We start from the raw sequence: 19,981 nt of genomic DNA, 5'->3' as shown, positions 1-19,981 counted from the left end.
TGCTCCTCAGGAGTTTTGGATTAGAGAATGACACAGGAATGAGTACCCACGGTTAACTGCAGAGCGGAGACAGGGACAGACTTTGCAAATGGCAGCTGAATTCAATGATTTAAAAAAAAAAAAAAAACCCTGCAGAAGCTGCTTTTGGATTTAAATGAACTACTATTAAATGACATCATTTGTGTCTTATCTGCTGATCAGACTCCTACCACCTACAACATCCTTCCATCACATGCCCAGTTTAGTTGCTCAAGCATCTTACTGTTACTGCAACAGATTCATCCATCATGTGCTGTCATCAAGGAACTTTTCCAACATTTAATAAACACTTTTCCTGTTGATCCAGTACACAGTTTAGATTCTCTTCTATACCCCTGTCTGAAAGACAATCCAATTAACCTTCCCAGATGATGTAAAAACATAGGCAACTGAATCGTTGGGAAAGTTGTACCCAAACCAGGTCTAATTGGAAGGCTCTATTTGTGATTTATAAACAGTTGTACAGAATATTGTGCCTTTTTATACCTTAATAAAAAGATTTAAATACAAAATCATAAGTGTTTGAAGCTTGTGCAAATGAGGACAAAGTCTGTAGGGATGGGACAAGGACAGATCTCGTGGGGCCGGGATGAGGATGGAGACAGAGCCACAGGGACAAACTGTCTCCACCCTGCATGAGCAGGGACATGGTCATTATTCCATCTATTTTCTGATGCCCATGAAGGGGCGGGGGTTGTTTCTTCCTACCAGTTTACGACTTCAAACAAGTCAATGAGTCTCTGTGGGTCAAGCATTTCTGTCCAGTCAGTCATAGCAGTAGTCAGGCCAGGTGAATTCCTCATATCTCTGGATTTGAAGGCGGCTTACTTTCATATCCCCATTTGGCCCCACACCAACGATTTCTTCGATTTGTAATTTAGGCAGGCATTTCAATTTTAGGCCATGATGTTTGACCATTGCACAGTGCCTCAGACCTTTTCCAAGGTCTTGGTAGTAGTGATGGCCTTTCTTTGGCAGAAGAGGATCAAATTTCATCCCTATCTGGACAATTGATTTACCTGGACTGATTCGTATCAGGAGAGTTTTTGGGTGACCTCTCGGGTAATCGCCCTCCTGCAGTCCCTTGGATGGGTCATCAATTTTGCCAAGAGTCAATTGGAACCTTCCCAGACTCTGGAGTACTTGAGAGTTCACTTCAACACTCTTCAGGGCACTTCTGCTGGACCACGGGAGAGACCAAGTTGCAGCTCCAGATTCATCAAGGTCTTGGACTCAATGGTGACAACCTTTATTGTGGTGCTACAGGCAAGGTCAGGGCATACATCCAGCCTGTTCAGCACTCTCTTCTGTGTCGTTAGTTTCCAATGTCACAGGAATATCAGTTTCACCTTCCTAGGCTTCCGTGAGTGAGGGCCAATATGCAGTGGTGGGATCAGCCCAGTCACCTACTCCAGGAACTGTTTCTAGCATCCCCTCTGTGGTTGATGGTAGTGACAGATACGAGCCTCAGAGGCTGGGGGCTCACTTGTAGCATCATTACGCTCAGGGCTTCTGGTTTCTGAAAGAGGTGCTGTGGCCAATCGGTCAAGGCTCAGGGCAATTCAACAACAATTCAATGGGCTCTCTCGGCCTTTATGTCCCCTCATAGGCATCCTGTTCAAACTCCTCTTATTGACCTACAAGTGCATTCACTTTGCAGCTTCTCTGTTATCTCTTCTTATACTCCTCCCCAGGAATTCCGTTCATCGGGTATGTCTCCTATCTGTGCCCTTCTCTATTGCCAATTCAGACTCCGTCCCTTTTGTCTTGCTACACCATATATCTCGAACAGACTGCCTGAATCAGTATGTCAAGCTCCATTTCTGGTAGTATTCAAATCTAGACTAAAAGCCCACTTTTTTGAGGCTGCTTTTAACTCCCACTCATTTGGAAAGTACCCATGTCTCTTTTTTTTTTTTTAATTCCCTCTGTGAGAAATTCCCTAACTCCTATTTGTCCTGTTTGTCTTTTTTAATTGGATTGTACGCTCTATTGAGCAGGGGTTGGCTCTTACATGTTTAACGTACAGCACTGTGTACATCTAGCAGTGCTGTAGAAATTAATAGTAATACTGTAGTGTCATTTATCTATTTTGGATCACTAACATGACCTGATTGCTCTCAGGGAACCATGTTAAAGGGGCAGGTGCAATAGAAAGAGTACAATCCAGGGACAAATTCAATACCCTCTGTCCAAGGTGCATCCCCTTCCCCATTCTTGCCTACCTCTCCAATCCCTTGTAGTCTAGGGGTACAGGATAGAAGTGACTCCTCCCCCCACCCCTGACTTGTTTCTAATCCTGTTTGGGCTGTTTTTGATCCCTATTGATTACAAGGTTTCAAACCGCCTTTTGCCCTTATAGCAGCTTGACCCTTAGTAGTACCATAAGATTATTGCTAGAGATTGAGGGTTACCATTTTGAACTTGCAGCCAAATGGGGTAAAACGTGTGTGTGTTGCTTCTGCCTTTCACCCTTCAAGGGATTGCGGCTTGGACCAAAGCTATCAAATATGGCCCGGGAGAATCAAGCTGCCATTTCCACTGCTCTGCACAGGCCTTTTCAAAAAAGCATCCAGAAGCAACAAGCCATGTGTTAACTAGGGCAGAAATAATGACCCAAAGCTCAAATCTGCAGTTTTCCACAAATAATGCAACTTGTGGAGCTCGATGCATGGTTATGTTTGTTTGTTTTTGCATGATAATGAAGTATGAAGTTATTTATACATTTAGATATGCATACAACGTATGTGTTTGGGTGCAATCTTCTTAGGGTTAGACTTACTAAAATATGTTGCTGTGTGCTAATGCACATTATTTACCACAGATCCCATTTTATGCAGTGGGCCCATGGATTAATGACACTGACACAGTAATACATTTTAGTAAATATTGCCCTTAAGCTGTTTTGGTTTTGGCCACGTACTTGTGACTTGGATTGGCCTCTGTGAAGACGGGATACTGGGCTAGATGGACCATTGGTCTGACCCAGTAAGGCTAGTCTTATGACAGGGAAATAGGTTTAACATAGTAGATGACGGCAGATAAAGAACCGAATGGTCCATCCAGTCTGCCCAACCTGATTCAATTTAAATTTTTTCTTCTTAGCTATTTCTGGGCAAGAATCCAAAGCTCTACCCGGTACTGTGCTTGGGTTCCTACTGCCGAAATCTCCTTTAAAACCTATTCCAGCCCGTCTATACCCTCCCAGCCATTAAAGCCCTCCCCAGCCCATTCTCCACCAAACGGCCATATACAGACACAGACCGTGCAAGTCTGCCCCCAGTACTGGCCTTAGTTCAATATTTAATACTAGTATTTTAGCCCGTTACATTAACGGGTGCTAGAATATATGTCTGTCTGTCTTTATTTCTGTCTCTCTCTCCCTTCCGCTGACTTTCTTTCTGTCTGTCTCTCTCCCTGGCCCCCTTTGTCTGTCTGTCTTTCTGTGTCTCTCCCTGCCCCTGTGTCTTTCTTCTTTTCTTTCTGTCTCCCTTCCTCCCGCTGTCTGTCTTTCTTTTTGCTGTGGCTCCGCACACTTCTCTCTGTCACATCCAGCCAGGAAGGAAAGAGGAAATGATGTCAGCAAGGCAGAAGGCAGCAGAGAGAAGTCTGCAGGGCTGCAGTAGGCAACGAATATGAATCTATGGCCATTGGCGACATATCATTCCAAAAACCGAAAAATTCTAAAATTCAAAATGTCTTTGATTCCGAGCGTTGGGTACAGTAGGTAACATGCCTTAAAACTATACAGGAAACTATATTGGAAACAAATTTAAATATAGCAAGGAGCATGAAAGTCAATTCTATAAGCTGGTGCTTAAATTTGTTTGCCAGTAGTGCACCTTATGCACTTGATAGTTTTTTTTTTAAAAAACAATTATTGACACCAAACGCTTAATGCACCGTCATGGGGCAGACACATGAGCAAAGCATGGGCGTATAGAATAACTTTGGCTAACCAATGCAGCTTTCTGCTAATATTCTATAATAGCTTAGGCAGGTATTTAAGTTGTTATAGATTTGGAACTAAATGTGCCCCTTTGTGGCACCTAAAATGAGGTGTCAGTGCACAGAATTGTCACCATATAATTTCATTTGCAGGAAGTATCACTTGTTTTGCAAGCCTGTATTTTATAAAAAGCAAAATGATGCTGTACTTGTCTGAGCTAGTGAATGTAAATTCTATTATGTTTTTAATTAAATAATGCAATACTTAATTTCTAGGTCTTTGCAAGGGAAGGAAATGTGCCAAATATCATTATTGCTGTAAGTATTGGATTTTTAGATCACATAATCCAAAAAAGGCATTTATTTTAAATGTGATTTGGCCTTTAGTTGTTTTCTTTTAAATTTGGGCTGGGTCTGTGATGGGCTGTGCATTGCTGGGTGGAGCATCCTGATTTGCTCCCTTTTCTGGTAGGGGTAGATGGATGCAGTAGATGTGATAATAGGAGTTCCTAGTGGGAGAGGGAGTCTCGGTCATTGGTTAACAGTTACATGTAGTGGCCAGATTCTGGGAGCTATGGCCTGAAGCCCTGATAAGCAGTTGTCTAGGACTCTAGATTGTTGTGAATGGAAACATACACTTCTCCCTCCGTATTTGCGGTTTCAGCATTCGCGGTTTCAGTTATTTGCGGTTTTTAGTTTGCTGGTTCTTCCCCCCCAATTACATCAGTTTGCATAGAGAAATCGCTGATTCCAAGCGTTTACAGAGAGAATCGCTGATTCCCAGCACTTTCTTCACTGTGTTTTGCCTCTCCTTCAGGAACAGGCCAGGTCTCCCACCATGTTATTTGCGGTTTCACCATATTCATGATAGTTTTTAATAGAAAACAGCAAATAATATATGAAAATGTTATTCACAGTTTTTCTGTATTCATGGGTCTGTTAATCCCCTATCACAGCGAATACGGAGGGATAAGTGTATAAGGCTATTGCTGAAGAGAGGCTGGTTCAGATTGATTAACCAGGACAGGGGTGGATGACCTGCGATCTGCCATTGAATTTTATGTGGTCCCCAAGACCATGGGAAGTATTCTCACAAAATGTCATTAACCAGTGTTTGGTGATTTTAAATGTATTTTATAAATATTTTCAGAACAGCCATGCAGTGGCGTACCTAGGGTATGTGGCACCCGGGGCCCATCATTTTTTGACTCTCACCCCCATGTAAAAAAATATTTTTTGTAATAACCATGAAACGGAATAAATGGTCAGAATAGAAACAGGCAGTGAAAATTTTCTTTTATTGAACCTCATATATGTAACCATTATTCCAAACATAACATAAATTATGTCTGAATTGTCATGACATCAGAAGTACATATGGAGTAGTTGCAGGTGATGCTTGGGACAGTTCTGATTGTGTTAGTTCGGTTTTATGTGTTTTTTGAATAGAAGGGTTTTTATTTCTTTTTGAAGGTTTTGCAGTCTGTGGTCGATGTCAATTGGTTGTAGGGTTGGGGGTCGAGTCTTAGGAGATTGTCCAACAGTTTTTTTCTTTTGACGTTTTTGGTTGGAGGGTGTGTGAATGGTGCGTGAGTTCTCCTATGTCTGGTTGAGGTGGATTGAATTATTTAGCTGAAGAAATTAGTTACCCCCCCATCCCACACACATTAATTCTCTTCCATTTTTGTTCCCATTATAAAAAATCATGTTTGTCTACGTATTCCACAATTTTATTTTTTATAATTGTTTTCACCTCAAAAGGCGTTATAGCAAATGTTTTAATAAACTAAGCTGAGCTTTCATTTGCAACCAAATTTTATAGTTATGATAGTCTGTAGCTGCAATCATGGGTCCTAAATTTGGTTACTAAATGTTGCCATTACATGTTAACTGATTCTTTCTCCATCACATGAAACTGAATGCTTTTATTTAAAGCTTACCCTCCTGTTTGTCAGCTTCTGATCAGCATGCTCATCACTTTTTATTTTTTCCTAGTGCTAGTACTGATATTCCTTCATGAATTTATTAGCAGAGGCGTAAGATTTTCTTCCTTGATGTCCATTTACTGTTTGGTTTCTTTTCTCAATGGCTTTTAAAACACACACTGTACTTAGGGAGCTTGGTGGTATTTTAATTGAATGATTTAAATTTTATTTATTTATTTTATTAAATTGATTACATTTTATTTTTAGGGTCCTCCAGGAACTGGCAAAACAACTAGCATTCTATGCTTGGCCCGTGCCTTACTAGGTCCAGCACTGAAGGATGCTGTTCTGGAACTCAATGCCTCCAATGACAGGTATGCCGAAGCAAGGAATATTTCAAGGGAGGAAGTCCACAGACTGTGAAAAGCATACAGTAACAGAAGCAGAATCTGCTAATGAATACAAAAGCCCAGTTTAGTGTCTCTTCTCTGTGCTGCTTAGTTTGCTTCCTGTTCAGTTATTTCAGGATATGTTAGTTGCTTTGCTACATAAGAATATAAAAATAGCCTCACTGGGTCAGACCAATGGTCCATCAAGCCCAGTAGCCCGTTCTCACAGTAGCCAATCCAGGTCACTAGTACCTGGCCAAAACCCAAGGAGTAGCAACATTCCATGCTACCGATCCAGGGCAAGCAGTGGCTTGTCCCATTTCTTTCTCAATAACAGATTATGGACTTTTCCTGCAGGAAACTGTCCAAACCCTTCTTTAAACCATAGTAAAACAACATAGTGGATGACGGCAGAAAAAGACCCAAATGGTCCATCCACTCTGCCCAACCTGATTCAATTTAATTTTTAAAATTTTTCTTCTTAGCTGTTTCTGGGCAAGAATCCAAAGCTCTACCCGGTACTGTTCTTGAGTTCCAACTGCCGAAATCTTTGTCAAAACCTACTCCAGCCAATCTATACCCTCCCAGCCATTGAAGCCCTCTCCAGCCCAACCTCCCCTAAACGGCCATATACTGACACAGACTGTGCAAGTCTGCCCAGTACTGGCCTTAGTTCAATATTTAATGTTATTTTCTGATTCTAGATCTTCTGTGTTCATCCCACGCTTCTTTGAACTCTGTCACCGTTTTCCTCTCCACCACCTCTCTCTCGAGCACATTCCAGGCATCCACCACCCTCTTCGTAAAGTAGAATTTCCTAACATTGCTCTTAAATCTACCACCCCTCAACCTCAAATTATGTCCTCTGGTTTTACCATTTTCCTTTCTCTGGAAAAGATTTTGTTCTACGTTAGTACTCTTCAAGTCTGAATCATATCTCCCCTGTCATTCCTTTCCTCTAGGATATACATATTTAGGGCTTCCAGTCTCTCCTCATACGTCTTCTGGCACAAGCCTCCTATCATTTTCGTCACCCTCCTCTGGACCACTTCAAGTCTTCTTACGTCCTTCGCCAGATACGGTCTCCAAAACTGAACACAATACTTCAAGTGGGGCCTCACCAATGACCTGTACAGAAGCATCAACACCGTCTACTGGCTACTCCTTTCTTTATACAGCCCAGCATCCTTCTGGCAGCACTGCCTTGTCACACTTTTTTTGCCTTTAGATCTTCGGACACTATCACCCCAAAGTCCCTCTCTCCGTCCATGCATATCAGCTTCTCACCTCCCAGCATATACGGTTCCTTTCGATTATTAATCCCCAAATGCATTACTATGCATTTTTTTGCATTGAATTTTAGTTGCCAGGCATTCCTCTAACTTTTGCAGATCCTTTTTCATGTTTTCCACTCCTTCTTCGGTGTCTACTCTGTTACAAATCTTGGTATCATCTGCAAAAAGGCACACTTTTCCTTCTAACCCTTCAGCAATGTCACTCACAAACATATTAAACAGGATTGGCCCCGGCACCGAACCCTGAGGGACTCCACTACTCACCTTTCCTTCCTCCGAGCGACTTCCGTTAACCACCACCCTCTGGTGTCTGTCCAACAGCCAGTTTCTAACCCAGTTCACCACTTTGGGTCCTAACTTCTGCCCTTCAAGTTTGTTCAACAGCCTCCTATGAGGAACCGTATCTAAGGCTTTGCTGAAATCTAAGTAAATTACACTAGCATATGTCCTCGAACCAGCTCTCTGGTCATCCAGTCAAAAAATTCAATCAGGTTTGTTTGGCATGATTTACCTTTTGTAAAGCCATGTTGCTTCGGATCCTGTAACCCATTAGATTCAAGGAAATACACTATCCTTTCTTTCAGCAACACTTCCATTATTTTTCCAACAACTGAAGTGAGGCTCACCGGCCTGTAGTTTCCTGCTTCATCCCTGTGACCACTTTTATGAATAGAGACCACATCCGCTCTCCTCCAATCCCCAGGAATCACTCCCGTCTCCAGAGATTTGTTGAACAAGTCTTTAATAGGACTCGCCAGAACCTCTCTGAGCTTCCTTAGTATCCTGGGATGGATCCCGTCTGGTCCCATCGCTTTGTCCACCTTCAGTTTTTCAAGTTGCTCATAAACACCCTCCTCTGTGAACGGCGCAGAATCTACTCCATTTTCTCGTGTAACTTTGCCAGACAATCTCTGTCCTTCTCCAGGATTTTCTTCTGTGAACACAGAACAGAAGTATTTGTTTAGCACATTTGCTTTCTCCTCATCATTCTCCACATATCGGTTCCCAGCATCTTTTAGTTTAGCAATTCCATTTTTCATCTTCCTCCTTTCACTAATATATCTGAAAAAAATTTTTGTCTCCCTTTTTTACATTTTTAGCCATTTGTTCTTCCACCTGCGCTTTCGCCAGACGTATCTCTCTCTTGGCTTCTTTCAGTTTCATCCTGTAGTCCTTTCTGCACTCCTCTTCTTGGGTTTTCTTATTTCATGAACGCCAACTCTTCGCCTTTATTTTCTCCTCCACTAGTTTGGAGAACCATATTGGCTTCCTTTTTCTCTTGTTTTTATTTATTTTCTTCACATAAAGGTCTGTAGCCCTTTTTATCACTCCTTTCAGCTTAGACCACTGTCTTTCCACTTCTCTTATGTCCTCCCATCCTAACAGCTCTTTCTTCAGGTACTCTCCCATTTCATTAAAACTCGTACGTTTGAAATCTAGGACTTTAAGTATTGTGCGAACGCTCTCCACTTTAGCCGTTATATTAAACCAAACTGTTTGATGATCGCTACTTCCCAGGTGAGCACCCACTCGAACATTAGAGATACTCTCTCCATTTGTGAGGACCAGATCAATATTGCTTTTTCCCTCGTGAGTTCTGTCACCATTTGTCTAAGCAGAGCCTCTTGAAAGGCATCCACAATCTCCCTACTTTTTTCTGATTCTGCAGACTGAACATTCCGGCAGGTTGAAATCTCCCAACAGCAGCACTTCCTCTTTCCTTCCAAACTTTTGGATATCCACAATCGGATCCTTATCAATTTGCTGCGATTGAGTCAGATTGAGTAGATTACACCCACGTAGATAGAAGTTCCATTTTTTCTTTTCAGAGTGATCCATGTTGCTTCTTCCTCTCCCCAGGTCCCTTGCATTTCAGTCGCTTGGATATTGTACATAGAGAGCTCCTTCACCTTTTTGACCATCTCTGTCCTTCCTAAAAATATTATATCCCGGTATGTTTGCATCCCATCCCATATATGCTATCTGCTCTTACCACAACATCTGGCAATGCGTTCCAGAGCTTAACTATTCTCTGAGTGAAAAAATAGTCAGCCCGGTTTCATAGTGCTGTGGGATAGACCCCAGCTAATCTCTGACTTTGTCATCACCACAGGTTATTTTAGCTTTAGAAAGTGGAATGAAGGAATAACTTAGTGGTTAGAAAAGCAGGTTGCAAACCAAGAAAGCTAGACTACAAATCCCCCCTTCCAATGACAGTCTTGGTAACCTTGCCTCAGAACATAAGAACATAAGCAGTGCCTCTGCTGGGTCAGACCAGAGGTCCATCACACCCAGCAGTCCGCTCATGCGGCGGCCCATCAGGTCCAAGACCTGTATAGTAATTCTCTATCTATACCCTTTAATCCCCTTTTCCTTCAGGAAATCATCTAATCCCTTCTTGAAACCCAATACCGTACTCTGTCCTATCACACCCTCTGGGAGCGCATTCCAGGTGTCCACCTCCATTTTGGTGAAGAAGAACTTCCTAGCATTGGTTCTGAATCTGTCCCCTTTCAACTTTTCCGAATGCCCTCTCGTTCATGTAGTTTTCGAAAGTTTGAAGAATCTGTCCCTCTCCACTTTCTCTATGCCCTTCATGATCTTGTAAGTCTCTATCATGGCCCCTCTAAGCCTCCGCTTCTCCAGGGAAAAGAGCCCCAGCTTCTCCAATCTTTCAGCATGTGAAAGGTTTTCCATATCTTTTATCAATCTTGTCGCTCTTTTCTGTGCCCTCTCGAGTAATGCCATATCATTCTTAAGGTAAGGCGACCAGTATTGGATGCAGTACTCCAGATGCGGGCGCACCATCGTCCAATACAACGGCATGATAACTTCCTTTGTTCTGGTTGTAATACCTTTCTTGATAATACCTAGCATTCTGTTCGCCTTCATAGAGGCCGCTGCGCACTGTGCCGACGACTTCATTGTTTTGTCCACCAGTACCCCCCAAGTCCTTCTCTAGGCTACTTTCCCCCATTACCAGCCCTCCCATCGTATAGCTGTGCACCGGGTTTCTGTTTCCTACATGCAAGACTTTACATTTCTCTACATTAAAGTTCATCTGCCATTTCTTTGCCCACTTACCAGTTTGGAGGCAGTGCAGCTTGTGCATGTGTCCGGTGCTGGAGGAGGTGAGAGCTGAATGCGGTTGCAGACGCGACCACCGGACACTTAAGGCACAAGTTTCCCATAAAGAATCATTCTTTATAATACCAAGGGCCTCAAAATAGTTGGTCCAAAATCTTGTCTCTTGCAGTTGATACTTGATAGTTTTTTACTTTCTGCATGTTGCACTGCTTTCAGCAGTGTATAGCTGAAATTATTAGAAGCAACTAGCTGATGCCCCGGCGTTGCACGGGTATTAAATTATAGCAATAACACTGTAAATGGATTCAAATAAAGATACTTTATAGTGGTGAATGAAATTATTTGTTTACAGCTTTATAAAAAGTACAATATTCAAATTATAATGTGAAATGTTTGACAAAATGAATATAATACAACTAACACAAAACTTGATTATAAACAACATTTTTAGTTTCACCTCCAGGAGCAAGAACATATAAATTCTTGGGTGAAGAGACCCCCAGAACATATCACCCCAGGTAGTGAGGGATCTGCATACCAAGTTTCGTTCAAATCGGTCAAGCCGTTTTTGATTTACTGTGAGAATGGCAGCTGTTTACATTTTTTCCATTGACATGAATGGGTGAAATCTGATTTTCTGTTTGTAGCTCCGCCCACGTGTGCAGGTGGGCCGCGAGACCCCCAGAACATATCACCCCAGGTAGTGAGGGATCAGCATACCAAGGTTCGTTCAAATCGGTCAAGCCGTTTTTGCGTGATCGCGGCACACACACACATACACACCTCCGATTTTATATATATATAGATTAAGGAAAGATTTATAAACTATAGTATATAAATATTTCCTTAATTGCTTCTGATAATTTCAGATAATCCACATTTTGGATTTGTAGGTACTTACCTCATTCAGTGTTGTCATTTCTTTAATAAGACATTAATTATTTTTTTCTGAGGCCCTCCAAGTACCTACAAATCCAAAATGTGGCCCTGCAAAGAATTTGAGTTTGAGACCACTGCTTTAAACTGATCTTGTATGTTGGTGCTCTCCCATAGCAAAAGTAAGCCTTTTGGCTTACTGAACATGTGCAGGGATTCTGGCTTTTAGTGGCCCCTCCCCTTGATACTCAGTTTTGTCTCTAGCTGAAGAAGTCATATACAGTGGTGCCTTGCATAACGGACGCCTCGCACAGCGAACGCTGCGCACAACGAACTTCAGGTCTTGCTTCCCACAACGAACTTCGTTTCACACAATGAAGTCGCCCGAGCTGCATCCTTCCGCACAGGCACTGCGCTTAACTGCCCTCTCTCCGCCTGGCTCCCTGTGCAGTGGTGGACCGTCGGCTCGCAGGGGCCCGGCGCCTACTGCTGATGCGTTGGGGGGGGCGGAGCTACTCTCGCCGCTTCCCCGATGCTAGAAAAAAAAAAATGAACAGTTAAGTCCCAGTTTTTGCCGCTGAGACTCTGCCCTCTCTCACTGTAAAATTAGACTCTACTTAGTCTGTCTTTAAATTTAAAAAATGTGTGTTGTTTTAAAAAACAATTATGTTTTTAGATTTATCTAAATAAACATAATAACAAAAAATTTATCTTTTTTTATGTCATCTTAGTATATTTTATGCTACAGAACGAATTATTTTTTTTAACATGTATTGTTATGGGAAAACGCGTTTCACATAACGAACTTTTCGCATAACAAACTTGCTCCTGGAACCAATTAAGTTCGTTGTGTGAGGCACCACTGTATACATATCTTAGAGGGTAAGGAAAGAGGGGAAGTGTGACTACATTCCCCAGCTGTCTACGGAGATCCCCTGTTACAGATAAGTAACTGCACTTTTGTGCTATGGGCTGAGAATCTAGGGAACTGGGTTCGTTTCCACTGCAGCTCCTTATGATTCTTCCATTGCCCCAAGTGCAAAACTTAGATTGTGAGCCTGCTAGGGACAAAAAGTACCTGTATATAATATTTGTGTAAAACTTGCTTTGATTGTTACACAGAAAGGTGATGTATTCCTTTAGCATAACTTCAGTTTTTACAGTATTATCACTGCAGCTTTGTATATGCTAGTAGTGATATGTTGAAATTTTGTTTTCATGCTGACAGGCTGCCTTATTTTCTAGAGAATATGCAAAACTTTGTTCACCTTTTGACATGTCCCTTGTTAAGAGATGTATGATACTACCTGCAGATTCCACACCAGTGCAGCATGGGATAATCTATCATTGTCATTGAAAACCAAAATACTTTAAAGTGTTTTCACCAACATGAGGGCTTTGTAGCACAATTCATACCATAATATTCATGTTTTATTGATTGATCCTTGTTTGTTTATATTCTTCAGAGGAATTGATGTTGTGAGGAACAAAATTAAAATGTTTGCTCAGCAGAAGGTGACCCTTCCAAAAGGTCGGCACAAAATAATCATCCTGGATGAGGCGGACAGGTAGGGGGGCTCATGATTGACAGGACAGTAGTAGGAGCCCTGGTGCATGGCCTCAGTTGAAAACTACCAAAATGATTGGACTAAAATAAGATTGTGGGGGGAGGGATGAGTAATAAAATGGGGACCCCCCCAGGTAGTTCTAAGTTGGGACTCATGACAATAGATCTCATTAAATTGGATGCTCAAGAAGCAGGAAGTAATTGCTGGACCTTAAATTTAATTGTAAATAGCATGTGCTTTGAATTTAGACCCTTTATGGTTTTATGTCTGTTGCTGACTTGCTTCTTTCTTGGTTGAGAATATTTACTGTGTATCGGCTCACAATTCAACCATAAAAATATGTGTGTATATATGTATGTGTGTGTGTGTGTGTGTGTATATCTAAAATAATAAAACGCTAGCCGCGCATGCGCACTCAACTGCGTGCTTCTGTAATCCCTGTTCGTGAGACAAAACCTTCGCCTTCCAGGCCGCCAAACTAAACCCATGGATAGCCCAATTAATCCTCGAGGCATCCACATATCTCAGCTTCAGAAAATTACTCAAAACACACCTCTTCCAACGCCACGACACTTAACTGCCCCCTCCTTAAAGAACCCCACCCCTCCCTTTATCTTACTCATGCCCCCCCACCCCCTCTCCCCCATCCCGCTACCCTACCTGTCCAATTAATACTTAACCGCATGTAACTATGTTTACTTAATAGGAACCGCATGTATCTATGCATGTAACTATGTTTAACCAATGTAAATCTGTCCAATTAATACTTAACTGCATGTAACTATGTTTAATCATTGTGAACCGCCTAGAACTCACTGGGTATGGCGGTATATAAGAATAAAGTTATTATTATTATTAGATGTAGGTCCGTGGCTTTGCAGGAGTGCGCATGCGCGAGTCCCCAGCCTTACTTAAGTTTCCAGCACCTACCACTCGCCACTAGCGCTGGACTTCCTGCTCTCCGTGTCGGCTCCTCTCACCCTACCTCGGACTTAAACTGCTGTTGTGAATGTCAGGCGGGGATTGACAGAGGAGCCGCGGCACATTTTCAAACCCTCCCCAGCACTGCCGCCATTGTTGCTAAGTTTTTAAAGCCCGGAAAAGCCGTCGGCCGTGAAGTATGCAGGTGGCATACTTCACGGCCGATGGCTTTTCAAACCGCCCCTCCCCCCCCACCAGCACCGCCGCCATCGTTGGTAAGTTGTTGTTTTTTTTGTTTTTTTTAAAACATGGTAGTCCAGCGGTATCCCTACCTCGCTCTTGCAGCTGCCAACGCTGGAGGGAGCTTTGTTGTTAAGGCCTGGTTTCTTCGGGCAGCAGCAGCATTTAAAATTCGCTGCTGTTGCCGACTTCAGGCCTTACTCTCTGGCGGGTCCTGCCTACTTCCTGTTTTCATGAAGACAGGACCGGCCAGAGAAGAAGACCTGAAGCCTGGCAATAGCAATGAATTATGAATGCTGCTGCTGCCCGATGAAGTTCAAGGAGGAAAGGGAGCAGAGGGGGAGAGAATGGCTTAGAGGGAAGAAGACATGGCAGGGCATGCAGGGAAGGAGGAAGGTATGCCACACGAAGTGAAAAGGAAGGGGGAAAGGAAGGAGGAGATGCCATATGGAACAGAGAGAGAGAGAAGGCGGACACTGGATGGAAAGAGAAGAGAGGGCAGTGAATGGAAGGGGAAAAACAAGAAGGTGAACAGTAGATAAAAGGGGTGAGAGAGGGAGACAGACACTGAATGGAAGTGTGGGGGAGAGGAGGGACAGCTGCTGAATGGAAGTCTGAGGGACAGGGGGAGCAGACGTTGGAAAGAAGTGGGAAGAGAAAGAAAGACAGATAGTGGGAAGGAGGGAGACAGAAAGGAAAGAAAAAAGAGACAGGAGCAGGGGGAGAGACAGAAAGAAAGAAAGACAGCGGCAGAGAGAGACAGAAATAAAGAAAGACAGACAAACATATATTCTAGCACCCGTTAATGTAACGGGCTTAAAGACTAGTGTATATATATATATATATATATATGTATATGTGTATATATATATATATATATATATATATATATATATATACACACATACACACACATTTTTATGGTTGAATTGTGAGCCTATATATAAATATATACACACACACACTAGTCTTTAAGCCTGTTACATTAACGGGTGCTAGAATAGATGTGTCTGTCTGTCTGTGTTTCTTTATCTCTCTCTTCTTGGCCGCTGTCTGTGTCCTTCTGTCTGTCCCCAGCACACACCTTCCCCCAAAGCAGCCCCCTTTCCCTCTCCCTAACTGTCTCTCCATGGCCCTCTTCTGTCTTCCCCCCAAAGCAAAGCTGTTTGCCCCAAACACACCCCTCCCCTCAAAGCAGCCCCCTTTCCCTCTCCCTAACTGTCTCTCCATGGCCCCTTCTTTCTTCCCCCCAGAGTCCACTTCAAATGTGCCTGCCTCACTTTCAAGATCCTACACGGTATCTTCCCTCTCTTCATTACTCTTTCTTAGAACTCCTCTAACCCCAATTCTGCCAGATCCACCCAAAATCTTTCCTTTCCCTCTCTAAAAGGCGTTTCACTTGTAGGAAAACTAGGTTCTTCCCTCCCTTTCAGAATCACTCAGCTCTGGAACAACCTTACCTCCCCTCTTAGGAATCTGAGCTCCCTCCAACTCTTACATAAACATCTGAAAACCTGGTTATTGTCAAAAATGTAACTCCTCCTCCCTCTGGTTATTCTAGTCCTCTAAATTTTCTCTTCATTTTGCCTCTTCCCTCCACTGGAGTTCCTTTCTACCCTAACTCTTGTTAACCGTGTCGAGCTTTACGAATGTAGAGATGATGCGGTATACAAACCTAAGGTTTAGTTTAGATTAGATTAGATTAGCCCCCTTTCCTTCTCCCTGTCTCTCCAAGGCCCCTTCTGTCTTCCCCCTCCCCCCCCTCCCGAGCACAGCTGTCTGTCCCAAGCACACCCCTCCCCCCCCAAAGCAGCCCCCTTTCCCTTTCCCCCTGGCCCCCCCCTGTATTGGCCCCATTCTTACCTTCCCTCCATCCCAGCGTCTTCTGGCCTGCTCCTCTTCAAAGCAGCTTGCGATCATGGCCGGCTTTAGCGAACCTCGCAGGCCGCTCTCCAACTCGGTAGCATGTTCCCTTTGACGCGATCCCGTGCATCAGAGGGAACTGCTACTGAGTTTGGAGAGCGGCCTGCGCAGTTCGCTAAAGCCGGCCACGATCGCAGGCTGCTTTGGAAGAGGAGGAGCAGCGGTGGCGACGGCGGCGGTTGGTGAGTTGAAGCTCCATTGTGTTTGCGGACGCGGGCAGGGAGAGAGCTTGCCTGCGTTTCGGGCTGCTGAGTGAGGGCGGGAGGAGGGGGAGTGGCCAGAGTGATCCCTGCAGCCGGGTTCTAAAATGAACACGGCCAGGGATCACACACCACAGCGGCAGGGATCACGCTTTTTTAAAAGCGCATGCGCCGCTTAACCTTTTATTATATAGGATATATATAATATAATAATAATAATAATAATTTTATTTCTTATATACCGCTGTACCGTGAAGTTCTAAGCGGTTTACAGTAGAAACAATATATATAATGTAAGTATAAAAACTAATTCTTCTGATTACTACTGCAGCATGACAGATGGTGCTCAGCAAGCCTTGAGAAGAACAATGGAGATTTATTCTAAAACAACCCGTTTTGCCCTTGCTTGCAATGCATCAGATAAGATTATAGGTAAGAGAATCTGTTATCCATTGTTTTCATCCTATGGGAAGCCACTAGATTTTTCCAAAACTTGGGGTGATCCAAGATAGCTAACTAGATGGACAAAGTGGTTCTTTGTTTCAGTGTTTTGCTGTTTATATACCTTTCAGCTGCTTTGTCTTATTGCTCCTCATGCTGAAGCAAAAGGTGAAGACTCTGGGTCCCCCACCCTTTTGAATACATTATCAGGCTTTGAACAGCTATCCATTTAGGGCTTAGCAGCTTTCAGGCTCAGGACATTCCTGTAGTGATGAGCCTTGCAGAGAGACGCTTACACTTGGATGGCGGTGCATAGCTGAGATCTGTTGACCCAATTCCGCTGCCAGCAGTGCAGGCTCCTGACGATAGTGGCGTACCAAGGGGGGGATCCGCCCCGGGTGCAGCCTTAGGGGGGGTGCACAGCCAGCCCGGTCCCTATCACGCTCCCACCCTCCCAGCAAGAGCAGCAAACCTCCCTCCAGTAGCGTCGGCTGCTTCGCGGCTTTCTCCTCCCTCTGCCGCGTCACTGATGACGTCATCAGCAGGAGAAAGCCGCGAAGCAGCCGACGCTACTAGAAGGAGGTTTGCTGCTCTCGCTGGGAGGGTTGGAAAGGTTCACTGGGGGGGGGAGATAGGAGGGTCAGCGGGGGTTCGGCTGGGAGGGGGGAAAAGCGGTCTGCCTCGATGCTCCATTACCTTCTTCAGGCGGCAGCAGCTTTTACAATTCGCTGCTGTTGTCGGCTTCAGGCCTTCCTCTCTGCCGGGTCCTGCCTACTTCCTGTTTTCATGAAGACAGGACCCGACAGAGAGGAAGGCCTGAAGCGGACAACAGCAGTGAATTGTGAATGCTGCTGCTGCCCGTTGAAGTTCAGGACATCAGGCCTTGGGTGCCAGAAGGAGGAAAGGGAGCAGAGGGGGAGAGAATTGGGGAGAGTGTGGCTGTACCCAACTAGAGGGAATGAAAGGAGATGCCAGGGCTTGGAGGGAAGAAGAGACGCCAGGGCATGGAGGGAAGGAGGAAGGTATGCCAGATCAAGGGAAAAGGAAGGGGGAAAGGAAGGAGGAGATGTCAGAGCATGGAGGGGGAGGGAGAGATGGAAGAAAAGAAAAGGAGTGAGATGCTGGGAACCAGGGAAGGGATGATGCCAGACCGTGAGATGGGAAGGAAAGAAAGAAGAGAGAGATGCCAGAGCATAGGGGAGGGGGTGGTGACAGAGAGAGAAAAACGGAGAGGTGACAGAGTTGAAATCAATCGTGTACAAAGGAGAGAAGGGGCATGGGATAGATAGTTTATGGAAGGAGCATAGAAAGAGGGAAGATGCCATATGGAAGAGAGATAGAGAGGGTGCACACTGGATAGAAAGAGCACAGAGGGCAGTGAATGGAAGGGGCGATATAGAGGGTGAACAGTAGATGGAAGGGGTAGAGAGAGGGAAACAGACATTGAATGGAAGTGTGGGGGAGAGGATGGACAGCTGCTGAATGGAAGTGTGAGGGAGAGGGGGAGCAGATGCTGGAATGAAGTGGGGAGGAGAAAGAAAAAAAGGGCACATGCAGGATTGAGGGAAGAGGATAGAGTTAGTTACTGGAAGGGGTGAGGGAAAGAGGTGGCAAGCTATAGGTAGACACAGTGAAAGAGGGAAATTGAGGACTTAATAGTAAAAAAGAATTTAGACATAGGCAGAAAATAAATTGAGAAGGAAGACCAGAGAAGAACAGGAGGAAGGAAGCGGAGAGAGATGCCAGAGCAGGGGGGAAGGAGAGGAGGCAGATACCAGACCAATGGGGGTGAAAGGAGAGATGGAAGGGGGAGGCATATGTTTCTGGAAGGGGTATAGAAGGAGAGAAAATGCCATATAGGGGCAGAGAGATGGCAGACAGTGGATGGATGGAAGAGAGTAACAAGAAGATGAGGAAAGCAGAAACCAGAGAAGACAAAGGTAGAACAAAAATTTTCTATTTATTTATTGCTTTAGGAGACGTGTCACTGTTTCTGTGGTATTGCATTGTATGCAGAGTCTAGCTTCTTGCTGGTTCAATTTAACCTTTGTCTATGTATTTCTATTTTATCCCCCCTTTTACAAAACTGTGGAGCATTTTTTAGCACCAGCCTTGGTGGTAGCAGCTCTGATGCTCAGAATTCTATGAACATCAGAGCTGTTACCACCGTGGCTAAAATCCACACTACAGTTTTGTAAAAGGGGGAGGGGTAAGTTTGTGATGACATTCCATACTAGGCGAAGGTGTGTTCTGTGTGTTGGAAAGACATGGTTTTTTGTTAGGATTGATTACAGGATTGATCTGTACTAGTCTGGCTTGTTTAGTTTTACAATGGGTGTATTGATGTTGTACTTCTCACTGCAGTATGTAAGTTGCTGCCTTTTCCTAGGTACTCATGTGTGATGTGTGGCTTGTTACTAAAAATCATGTTTTTCGTACAGATGGGGAGGGGGGTGCCAAAAAATGATGGGCCTCGGGTGTCACACAAGCCAGGTACGCCATTGATATCTACATGGGTATTATAAATCTAGGAAAACATTGCAAGAGTAGCTGGAGTAATTAGTGCTATGGAGGCAGCATTAAGGTCTCCATGCCTGAGAACAGCAACATTTTGAGGTGCCAGGTAAAGTCAACTAGAGAACCCAAAATATAGAGAAGCCTTGGCAGCTTTGCTGATTTCTCCACTGAACAGATTTTGCAGAAATCTTGCTGTACTCTGTGGTTGATAGTAGTGCCATTACAACAGGTCAGCTTATTTGCAGAGTTGACTTCTCTGTCTTTTTACAAAGCCCAAACTGTTGTCTTTATATTCTAACTGCTTCCCATAGGTTTTTAGTCCTGAAAAATAAAGTGAAGCTAATGGATAAAATTTGCTTGCAAAGAAAACTGGAAAATATCAAGAAATAATGCTAGACAGCTCAAATTAAGGGTTTTGAATTTTCCACAAACCTTTGGTTCGTAAGCTAATGATTTAATATCTGTATTCTCTGAGAACACAGATAACACTGAGAACATAGATATTTGTGTTCTCTGAGAAGAGCAAGGAATTAGAGAATGACACGGTGACAAAATTCATCACCGTTCCCGTACCCGCGGATAACCGCGGGAAACCATCTTCATATCATTCTT

At 43.8% G+C, this 19,981-nt stretch overlaps 1 protein-coding gene across 2 annotated transcripts in view; it reads left to right on the top strand.

Moving 5' to 3' along the window:
* The window catches only part of RFC2 (replication factor C subunit 2), a 43,106-nt gene that overhangs the window by 5,790 nt on the left and 17,335 nt on the right, over positions 1-19,981 (top strand). For both annotated transcript variants that reach the window (XM_033922929.1, XM_033922930.1), the window contains exons 3-6: positions 4,264-4,305; positions 6,180-6,286; positions 13,026-13,127; positions 16,743-16,843. In XM_033922929.1, coding sequence (XP_033778820.1) covers positions 4,264-4,305; positions 6,180-6,286; positions 13,026-13,127; positions 16,743-16,843 — 352 coding nt within the window. The remainder of the gene's footprint in view (positions 1-4,263; positions 4,306-6,179; positions 6,287-13,025; positions 13,128-16,742; positions 16,844-19,981) is intronic.

Source organism: Geotrypetes seraphini, chromosome 15 (assembly GCF_902459505.1).
Source record: "Geotrypetes seraphini chromosome 15, aGeoSer1.1, whole genome shotgun sequence".
In the NCBI taxonomy this organism is placed as follows: Eukaryota; Metazoa; Chordata; class Amphibia; order Gymnophiona; family Dermophiidae; genus Geotrypetes; species Geotrypetes seraphini.
This window is presented reverse-complemented; position numbering and strand designations above follow the sequence as displayed.